The sequence below is a fragment of the Ostrea edulis genome, chromosome 3, assembly GCF_947568905.1.
Source record: "Ostrea edulis chromosome 3, xbOstEdul1.1, whole genome shotgun sequence".
NCBI classification, from domain to species: domain Eukaryota; kingdom Metazoa; phylum Mollusca; class Bivalvia; order Ostreida; family Ostreidae; genus Ostrea; species Ostrea edulis.
The window spans coordinates 23363636-23375844 of NC_079166.1; the positions used below are offsets into that span (position 1 = coordinate 23363636).

The following is a 12209-nucleotide window of genomic DNA, read 5'->3' on the forward strand; positions in this document are numbered from 1 at the left end:
GTGTTTTTTTAACTATTTATTTACACGACCAAAATCGCTTCTGGGGGTCATCCGAATCCATAGTAAATCTGATATTTTCCAATGATTTCAGGGTGTTCAACTGTAGAGCATATGCTGACAGATGTGTAGTTCATTTACCTCGACTAGGTGTCAAGTCATTTGTGCTCCTGTACGTATCCATGTGTGTTACATTTAATTTTCTTCTGTCTAAAAAACTTTCTGGTCAGTATGAACTTCTCGGATGTTTTAGGCAAGTTTATTTGATTCGACACTTTGCGTTGATCGCGGCAGTTGAAGAGGAAACGAGAATAATTAGGGTAGTAGATATATTTCCAAATAATATATGCTCATATGGTTATTTATTCAAACAATTTGACATTTATCACAATCACCATAATAATAAAATTCCAGATAAGGTTAAGCCTATCTTACAGACCGGATGCCGTTTTTGTTGTTATGGCGATTAGGTAAACAACGGTGTATAAATAACACCAACCAACGATTCGTGAGAATTCATGTTACATACCAGGTAAACTACATTTAAATAGTTTATATAACGATTGATGATTCATTTAATAAACAATATATCCATTGAAGATAGTGACTGAATGATAACTTGCTATATGTGTTACTCGTGTTACGATATGCATTTTAATTCACTGATTGAAATAGATTATATGTCTACACATAAATCGATTTTTTTTTTTGGGGGGGGGGTCTTTTTTTTAAAGCGGGGGGGGGGGGGGACTTTTCGAAAACATAAAGAAATACAAAAATAAGGATTTTGGTGTCATTGAAGTGGGTTGAATACATGTATCCAATGTATCAATTGCAATTACATATGTATTTTTCTCTACTACTATAAAATCAGTCAGGGGGAGGGGGTTTCACAAAGCGAAACCCAATATATGGATATAATATATAAATAGGCCTACACAACTATAATATCGATACTCGCAGTATTGAGCATTCCATCAAGATTTAGTTTTTCTCCATTAAAGATAATTAATATTCGATGTATGTATAATATTGGTTGATTAAATATTGTTTAACCCTCGAGAATATTTCACTCATATGGAGACGTCACCACTGCAGGTGAAAGGCTGCAAAATTTAGGCCTATGTTCGGCGCTTACAGCCTTTGAAAAAGGAGGGATCTTTATCGTGTCACACCTGCTGTGGCACGGGAACTCGGTTTTTGCGGTCTCATCCGAAGGACCACCCCATTTGGCGACGTATGTAGTGCGAATTCTTTTGAGTTTGCTATTAGAGGTGCTTAATGTTAGATTTGTTTTCCATGTCTCTTGAAGGAAAAGATGGTATTTTGAAAACATTACACGTATCGAAATTTAACATAATTATGTCTATATGAAAGTTAACGAACGGCGATCAATCTCATAACTCATATAACTCTTATACATTGTAGAATACAATATGCAATTTTCGTTGTTTATTTGCATTTTATATAGTGATGTGAAATTCAGTAGCTAAGCTCTAAACAGAACATACGTTTTAAAATTAAAAGAACAAATTGAATTATTCTAATCGATATGGGAGTTTTAGATTATCATTGCTAAAAATATATTTCGTACGTTGAAAGTCCAAGTATATGAAAGGAGAAGATAAGGAACAGTGATTAATCTAATGACCCCTTTAAGGAATACAAAGTATAGATTGGACTAATCTCGGTTGAGATTCGGTTCGGCTGAATATTTGGACTGACGCCTTCGCCGAATCTCGGAGCAATCCTTCATAATCTCGGAGCAATCCTTCATAATTCATGTCTGGAAATTTACTTTCAGCTCCGACCGGTTCTAGCAATTAATGTACACTTATCTGACACTGTTGTTTGCTTCAAATCAGTTAGTTAACCATTAAACTAAATATGTATCACTGTTAATGCAGTATTACTTACCGTCTAAGTAGGTAAATTCCATAAAATAAACCATTGCTAATTTTTCCGTTAAAATGAAGACTTCTATGGCGCAATATTTTATCAAACTAACTATATATCACTGATTTGACCACTGAAACAGAATGAATGGTGTAATAAAATTTTAATATCCCTAAATGCTGACCCTGCCAAAGCAAATTGATATTTCAATTTATTTAATAATACTCGTTGATTGCAAATAGTTAGGGGACCACTCAGAAGATAAATCACAATTCATTACTGTTAATTTGTTCATGTTGTACATGCCTATATGGGAAACAACAGAATTGAAGTTACACGCGCATTCACCGTTCATGTAAAACACGTTTTTATGCCGACGGTCGCTACGATTCTTGCGCTATATACTTCGTTGTAATTCCTATTTCTTCTTCAACATTCCAACGGTACAGCATGAAATAACAAACAATACTGTTACTTCATTGTGGATACATTAAATTTGCTAAAACTGCTATGATTTAGATGAAAGGCGAATATAACAAACAGTGATCAATCTCATAACTCCTATAAGCAATACAAAATAGATAGTTGAGCAAATACGGACCCCTGTACACATCAGGGGTGGGATCAGGTGCCTAGGAGGAGTAAGCATCCCCTGTCGACCGGTCACACCCCACGAGGTCTAAGATATCAGTATACATTGATAATTGGGCATATATATATATATATATATATATATATTTAAAATTTGTATTCACCTGAGGATGGATGTTAAAATCCAGAAAGCGCTAGTGATTTAAATATATTTTGGAACTGTATATTTTCCTGCTTTTTTTATTGAATTATTTTGACTGTGTGATATCAACTCTTTCTATTTGGATTATATATATATCATTGAGGGTTTATCTCTCTCTCTCTCTCTCTCTGTCTCTCTCTCTCTCTCTCTCTCTCTCTCTCTCTTAACAAAGCATTGTAGATGACTGATCACTGGTTAAACACCACTGATTCTATGCAAAGCATTTTCTAAAGTTGAAATTTAGAATAAACTGGAGATCTCCATGAAAAATATATTCGTAGTCTTCGTTGATCAGGTTTTTCGACACTCTGTTGGAATTTCAATGGGCACGAATTGTGCTCCTTTGTTATCCGAAGTATTTTTATATTCATATGAGGCAGAATTTATTCAAACATTTCTAGAAAAAAAAAATCTTTTGTGTCCTTCAATGCGACATTTAGATATGTCGACGACATTTCAGCTATTATCTATGCTAATTTTCATTCAAATGCCGATTTGATAAATTCCTGTGGTCTAGAGATAAAATACACCACATGGGCATCCACTCCTGCTTTATGCTTAGCTATTGTATTGAAAATAGATTTTAACGGCACACCAACAACTGGATTTTATGAACACGGGATTATTTCACCTTCCCCATCGTCAAGTTTCTATGTTTATGTAGCAATATTTTATTATTAACTGCATATAGTGTTTATATTTCTCAACTGATTCGATACGCAAGAGCTTGTTCTGCGGATGATCAGTTCTTAAATCGAGACAGGCTACTAACAAAGAAATAAAGTGTGCAGGGAATTCAACAGTCTAGTTTAAATTCAGAATTTTGCAAATTATATGGTCTCAATGCTAACAGACTGCATCCAAACCTTCAAACGCTCGAATACCATACCAGTAAGGATTCTTTATCGTGTCAGCACATGCAATGACAAGGGCCTCATATTTTAAGATATCGTCTGAAATCCGCGTTAAATGATTTTCAAATGCCAAGGGTTTCGGGTACTAACAACCAATAGATTGGACTTTGTCGCAGTTAAGGTATAAACAGGATTTGAACCCGCGACCTCCCGGTCACGAAGCAAATGATCTAACCACTGAGCCACTGCAGCAGGTCAATCTTCATGCGTATGTGACTCTTTAGTATTCTAAGTGCAATAAGGAATGATCAAAAATTACTAATCTCTTTACATTTTAGATAACATTTCATTGAGGGTTTAGGTATTACAACTATTCATCTACAAGAGCTATTCTATCATTTAAAAACATATTTCACATGGATCGTTCAATGATGATTTGGTAATTTTCATGTCCAGTAAAATATGTTTATATCATGATCAGCAGTTAGAATTAATATCTCCCTCGATGAGTAAGCACCTTGCAAATTGCCAAATTAAGTTGATATTTGAATTTATTTAATAGTACTCAATCATTACAAATAATTAGAGGAATAACCACGAATATTTGATAAATTGCGATTTATTACTGTCAATTTGTTCGTGAAGCACATGCCTATGTAAGAAGTGGCACAATTGAAGTTGCATGTGGGTTAACTTTTCATTTATAGACAAGTTTGTTGCTTCAACAGTCGCCATGAACCGTGTGCTATGTGTTTGGTTGCAATTCTTATGTCTCCTGCAATGTTCCGACGGCACGAAGGTAAGCTCAAAACGAACGATAAATTATTTTTCATTTATTTCATTGTTGATGTATTCAATCTGCTAAACAGGTATGGTTGAGGTATCACAATCACTTAAAATATTGATAAACATTGATATTAGTGTTCTCTCTCCTTCTCTCTCTCTCTCTCTCTCTCTCTCTCTCTCTCTCTCTCTGATTATTTACTAAATGTGCTACCATTAGGACAGAAGTAGGAAGGTATTTATAAAAGAATCCAGAATCTTCATTTTAAAAAGGGATCGATCACCACACGCACCATCCCCTACTCTATTCTCAGAAATAGCTATTGCAATTTTACAAATGGAATTGCTTAGAAATAAGCAAATTTAATTATTTTCTAGCAAAATCTAGAACGAGTTGGGGGTAATATACTTCCTTCGCCCTGGGTATGCTCATCTACCCCTGAAATAAAGATTTTAAATTGAAACCAAGAATGAGAGCTTGAAACATCGTCATCAATCTGTATTCAATGCCAAGGTGTAGATAGCTATAATGTTACTGTGATAGTCACTATGTAGCATTGGTGCATTATTCATGGATCAAATTAGAACACCATCACATCGGACAAAATTCCAATATTTAATCCACGCCACTGATTGAACATTTAGGCATCGGCATCTTGTAAATGAGTGTAGATTCCTATAAGTACAAGTGAAGATAACGAACATTGATCAATCGCATCAATCCCAAAAAGAATGCAAATTCAGAGAAAGGTGAACGCGGACCACTGGACATAACAGAGGCGGTATCGATGAGTAGGGGGGACTAAGCACCCATGTTAACCAGTAACATATGTTGTGTCCCTGTAGTCTGACCAAATACGTGGTATCTCTTCTAACCGCAGCGACGCATTGGCATCAATTCAAAAGGGTATGCTGAATAAAATTGATCATAATCATTTCGTCTTAAGATTATGATTACATCTTGCCATGCGTGCGAGTACATTTTCTTTGTAATTAATAAGTAAAATATCATTTTTTTTCTTTACGCATGCCACTCTAAACTAACCCTATAACATAGGAGGGAAGTCCCTAAGTTTTCCATCACTGGCCGACTTCATCAGTTCCAACATAATTAAAATAGAAACTCGATGTCAGTTGTTATTAATTTAGGTCTGGCACTGCCTCGGTCGTATTGCAAGGTCTAAAGTATCTCGCTTTCCCCGGTTTTGAACAATGTAATAGGTTTCGTGGTAGGCTTAATAATGTAGGGCACTGCATTTAGCAGGGAACAACAGGTTCTAAGTAGGATGAAAGTGAACTAATCGACATGTTCGTAAGTTGGTGATCTCAGAACAACGAGACGAGACTACGAGATAAAAAAAACCAAAAACGCCCGATAGCATTATGAGAGTTTTTTGTTGACGATTCAGCGGCAGGCGTATGTCTAGACTTAGACTTGTTTTTTCCAAATCTTTATAGCTCGCCACCCGAGATCACTGCGTATGATATTGTCATAATGTATTATATTCACTGTATTCAGGACGAATTTACAGTCGACAGACGGATGAGGAAGACGTCTTACCAGATTGTTTCTGCAACAAGATTGACTTACGTAAAGACCCAGAAATACGTTGCTGTCATCCGGGCACCGATGAACACAAAATGGATAGATACGAGAACGCCGCATGGATGGGAACTGTAGAATGGCAACTGGGTAGTATCCCCTTTTCCCCTTCAAATAATTATTATGAATTTTCAAGTAGTCAAAAAATGGTGCTGTTATAACAGCGAACTATGCAAAATAATTTTGATTTATTTAGAGTCTTGTGATCTCCAATTTTGACCAATGCTAGGTGTTCTGGATAATTTTGTCAAATAATCTTCGTACTTGCAACTCTTAGTATATCACTGCTAAAGTCCTAATACATTTGTCTGAAGAATTCCAGGGCAGACGTATGATAAGTTGCCAAACTATCTATTTTGTATTGCTTATAGGGGTCTCCGTGGCCGAGTGGTTAGAGCACCGCGCTGGAAATCACACAACCTCTCACCTCTGTTAGCACGGGTTCGAATCCCGCTCGCGCCGATAAGTGAGAAAGTTTCCCAGTTTACTTTCCGACGATCGGTGGTCTCTTCCCAATTACATTGTATCTGGGTTCTCTCTTCCACCAATAAAAACCGGGCGCCACCAGATAGCTGAAAAAATGCTGAGTTTGGCCGAAAAAAATCAATCAATTAATCATGTATGAATAATTGCGTATAGTAGATATGAGATTGATTACTGTTTGTTATATTCACTTGTCATAAACATTGTAAACGTTTGCGATTAAAAACAAAACATTTAAAAATTAAGGGTCCTATGTTTAAGTAAGGTAAACATACATTTGTGTAACTTGATATAGCTAATGCAATAGGATTTGTTACAGCTGCCTAATCATCGCACGAACGCAGTTATAAGGATGTATGACATATCATACATTATTTCACCTGTTTTAACCAAAATCGATGTTTACTAATAACCGCTTCACTCTGCCATTTCAAGTGACACACATATAAAGGTGTTAAAAAAAATTTGTTCCGTTTGTAATTTAAAAAAAAAAATAGAAAAACGAAATATTTTTGTTTCAATTTTTTACTGGTAACACTTTGGAATTTTTTTTTTTTCATTATATTGGTAGTTATCCTTCCCAATGTGTACTCTCTTGTGTTACTATGGAGTGATGTAAACATAATGTCTATAACGTCATGAAATAAATATGTGGAGTTCGTTGATAAAACAGAGGTCCTGTACAAGTGTCGATACAGTTAATGAACGAGTTCAAGCTTTGGCTTTATTGGATGCAGGATTAAGTGTGAAGGATGTTGTTAAGTAACTATGTAAAAGTGAGTGATGGGTAACAAAGTGGAGACGAAGGCGAGAGCAAAATAAACAACTGACTGATCAACCGAGATCCGGTCGACCATCGAAAATAGTGGGGGTAGTAAAGAAAAAAGTGGAGAACACAAAATACAAAAGAGGAAAATCAACAAGAAAATGCAGCAAGGACCTTAAGAACTCAGACTTTAATGTAAGTCACGTAACTGTTTATAATTACTTGCAAAAAGTTAAAAATTGGAAGGCATTTAAAAGATCGAGAAATCAACATTTACTACTGACAAAAAACAGAGGCAAAAAAGATTGAAATTTGCACGTGATCACAGGCATTTGAGGGCTTAAGACTGGGAAAACTACCTCTTTCGTGATGAATCTACAAGCTATTTGTTTCATGTTCCGAACCGACAAGACGATGTTGTATGGGGGTCCCAGTAAGATGAGGTTCCAGACGTAAGCTGTGTCAAGTCAAGCGCTAAAGCCATGATATAGGGTGCGAGGGGAGTCCAGGGTTTGTCCAAATTTCACATTGTTCCAGCCGACAAAGCTATTAATGCTGGTTAATATGTGAATACAATTCTTCAAAAAGAACTAAAACCTGCTCTGAATCGACAGAAATATAGTGGTACCACACTATTTTTTACTTTCTAAATAATATTCTCACTGTTTTCTTTTACATGCATATGTCTTCAAGCATGTAATTATGGGAAAGTTAATAACTTTATAAAGTAATTAATCTGCTTTAAAGTAATTATGTACAAACATAATACATGAACATCGGGTCATACAGCTTTAACGTTGTTCAATATTCGACGCAATGGTCACTTAACAGAGAGCCAAAGTAATTCCTATATATCACTTTAAAGTAAGTATGAACTTTTGTTCAAGACTTAGCTGGACTTAGATTGTTCTTCGCATGTTCAGGAGTAAAGCTGATTCTTACAGATTCTTTGTCATTGTGTGACCGTATGAAAGGTGAAGATAACGATCATTTTTCAATCTCACAACTCTCATAAGCAATGCAAATAGAGAGTTAGACAGACACAGACCCCTAGATATACCAGATGTGAGATCAGGTGCTTAGGAGGAGTAAGCATCCCTTGTCGACCGGTAACACCCGCCGTGAGTCCTATATCTTGAATAGGTAAAAGGAGTTATCCTTAGTCAACATCAGTGTGTCAAGAACGTCTTAACACATCAGGCAGCATTTGACCCAATGATAGGTTGCACTGGCGAACTAGATCGCTATTCATGATGTATATGTATGATGGTAAATATAGATCCACCCTTGGACACGCATCTGAATCAAAGGAGTTGTACATGTCACAATCCTTGGTTATATTTATTCTCGTACCTAGTTTACGATATATTCAGGGGTAAAAAAATAATTCAAATATTTTTTTCTGGGTTGGGTTTCACCCCTCAATTCCCGAGGGAACAGGGACGTGTGTATTTCCGTTACGTCATAGATACGGTTTTTGAATTAATCATAGTTTTAGAAGTTGAATATGATCAGTGGTTTTTGTCTGGCAGTGGACAGGGTCGAGATTGCAATAAATCACCTGGGCATATAATGTGACCTAAAGGGAAGAAGAATGATTATACTAAAATAGAACTGATACAATTCAAAAATGTTTATATGTTGTTTATTATAGTGTCAGCAGAAAGCGATGAGACTTCAGCATTATATAAAGGAACCGTAACAGCCTCCCTCGACACGCACATGATACTTCCTGTAACGTTGACATCAGAAAAGGAAAGTTTAAACCTTGATTTCAATACATTCGTGGAAATAGAAAAACAAACGGAGTTCAACGTCAACAACTGTCAATTTCAAGTTGAAGAAAAATACTCTCCAGAGGCCACAATATATAAAATCACCATCAGATCATGCATTTGTCAACGTGGATTTCAAGCATCCGTCGGTAAAACAACTCCATCTGGATTCGAGGAAACAACAGAATTATTGCCCTTGTACTTCTTCCCTGTACACATGCACGAGGGATCAATGCGGGACGACCAGATTTCTACAATATTTATCAACCGAACAGCCCTCAATAAGGACGGAGTACACGTAAAGTCGCTGAAGTTCTTGATCAAAAAAGAGAAAGGTGATTTCCAAACCGATATGATAGACCGATCCACCTACGGGTATAGCCTGCTATAGATATGTCATCTTTGACATTATGTACTTTATTATAATATTAAACTGTATTGTGTGCAATGGTAGATACTCATAATCATTGCATATCGAAAAGCTATCACTATCGGAATGTACATCAGTATATATTATATATAGCAAAAACATGTAGATGATATTATAGCACAATGTACGCAACACATTGATCAAGCAAGTGCATTTACTTTCAGTGTAATAACTAGAATCGATGTTTCGGTAATCAAATATAAGTTCAATAAATAGTCATACAATTGCTATGGTTTGTGGTATATTTTTGTTTTCTTATTTAACGCCCATGGTAGCGCTTTGTGTAGTTTGGTTTTTTGACGGACAGCAATCCCAATATTTTAATCACAATCGACACTGAATTGCAAAAATGTTTGACCTAAAATTCAATTATATCCAACCCGAACTTAGACATTTTAAAAGTTTGAATCACAGCCGGTCCTATAATTCATGGTCAACTCAATATTTGAAAAATGGTGATCGTAATTCTTGGGATGCGCAAGATCTCAAAGACAACCAACCCAAGATGTTTTTAAATGGATACTTTAAGATTTGACAAACAAAACATTTCAAATACAACCATAGCAAAGATCAACTTAGAGTTTCAAAACTTGGTTTACCTGAGATGCCTTGTCAATTGTAGCCATCTTGCAAGTTGCGGTTCTTGCATGGTCGTGTATCAATGTCGAAAGATACAGATCTTATTATACCACGTGTTCGCAGTTTAAGTTGTACCACGCTGCATGTATTTTCATTAAAATGTTCTCATATTATTATGCTTGTAGTCATTGTGTTCTTTATAAGAAGGGCATTACCCTACCCATGGATTCATAGGGCGCTCTACTGAAGAAACTATGTACATATAGATCTTTACACCTCAGCATGAACAGGACTGTTAACCTTAACCACATTACACTCAGTAATTGACTATTGTGTATACAGTGTAAATGATGTAATACTCAACCAATGTTATATCCCCATAACCTCACACCAACATACTTTATTTTACACGATTTCTACGAGAAAATGATAATTCGGTTGGGGGCGAGGTACATGTATTTATTAAATGAAACTGCCTCATTTTTGTACACGTACAGCGTTCGTTGTTTGTCCTTCGCTATATGCACATGTATAAGGGTTAAAATCATAACTGAAGGCTCATGCATTTTTCTCTCATTCGGAACTTTTGCCACGTTTTACCCAAACAATACTTGTGTTTTGTAATAATGATAACAATGATTTATTCTATTTTGTGATATTGATGAGTGATCCACAGTTTTCTTGTATTTTCACAGTTGATAATCCTGATATGAGTACTTGATAAATTAAATTTCTGATACAATAAGAAGCTTATTTTCACTCTTATGCACAAGTTCCTTTTTAATTTTTGCCTTGCTATGAAAATCGATCCTTTGACTTTCGTGTTCCGAGTGACAGTGAACGGTGGACACACGGTGAACGCTTTGTGAACGGTAAACGCACGGTGAGTAAAAACTGTAAATGGAGAGTGCACGGTGAATGCACGAAGAGCGAGCGGTGAACGAACGGAGAGCGAACGGTGAGCACACAGTGAACGCACAGAGAGCGAACGGTGAACGCACAGTGATCGAGCGGAAAAAGCGTAAAGTAGAACATTTCAGGGACTGTATATACACCAAGTATCGATCACCCGCATCCAATTAAATAACCACGTGCCATTACATATTTCTTCCTCACCAGTGAGTGTTGAAATACGTGCACAGCTTTAAAGGGACTGATTCACCATTTTACACAAAATTTTCTTTTTTCACTTTTAATGATCAAAATCTACTGTCTAATGTGTTTCAAAGATTTCAAATGAAAATTAATGTTATACATCACCACAGAGGCTCATTTTAGAGAGTTTATTATTTGTTTTGCAAACAAAGATTGTGATATGTTATTGCTTACGAAATTTCAAAAGAAATGGATATCGATCTAAGTTTCTTATATATCTTTCACATTTCAAGCATTTTGGGGGTAGAATTATAAGTTAAAATTTGTGATTATGCAAAATTAAGATGAATTATATTACAAAATCAATATTTCACTTGTTTGTCTATATAAAAAGACTCGAGTCTTTGTTTACATAACACAGATTTAAGCGTGTAATATAGCTTTTATTCTTGCATTCAGAAGGTCAAAATTTTGGCTGTCACTATTAAATGAGTTATATTTTCAATGTTTAACATTAAAAATGAAAAAAATATGTTTATCAAAAATCGTGAACCAGTCCCTTTAATTCTATAATTATTGCGGATGAAGTTGTGAACTAAAATGTAGTGATGCATGATATATTGTACAAAGGGACCCACCATATTGCATGCATCCACTCATCCACGCTCACATTGTACACAGAAGAACACATCATTAGATTTTAATAATTATGCTACCCTATCAGTCGAACTTCTTTCACATCTCAGTCCCCCACGAGAACTAACGATCGTAATCCTTGTATATTATGCACGATCGAGAGGGGATGAATACTCTTCATAGGCTCATTTTGAAGGAGTAAAGAAATATCTTAATTCGTTATAAAGACTTAATTATATTGTTTTAACGAGTTAGTATCTCATTATAACGAGTTAATTATTTCGTTATAACGTGTTAGTATCTCGTCATAACGAGATAATTATATCGTAATAGCGAGTTGGTATGTCTTTATAACAAGTTACCTATCTCGTTATAACGAATTAGTATCTCGTAATAACGACTTCATTATATCGTTATAATAAGTTGATTATCTCGTTTTAACGAGCTGATTATCTTGTTATAACAAGTTAGAACCTTTGGGAATGGCATGAGCCTGTTCTTTCCAAAATTTGATCATAA

At 35.6% G+C, this 12209-nt stretch overlaps 1 protein-coding gene across 1 annotated transcript; it reads left to right on the forward strand.

The window, feature by feature from the left end:
• Positions 1–4204: 4204 nt before the first annotated feature.
• Positions 4205–9594, forward strand: LOC125675270 (uncharacterized). The gene is made up of 3 exons (XM_048912794.2): positions 4205–4339; positions 5843–6016; positions 8830–9594. The coding sequence occupies exons 1-3, from the start codon at positions 4288–4290 to the stop codon at positions 9339–9341; spliced, it is 738 nt and encodes a 245-aa protein (XP_048768751.2). The 5' UTR covers positions 4205–4287; the 3' UTR covers positions 9342–9594.
• The last annotated feature ends 2615 nt before the right edge of the window (positions 9595–12209 follow it).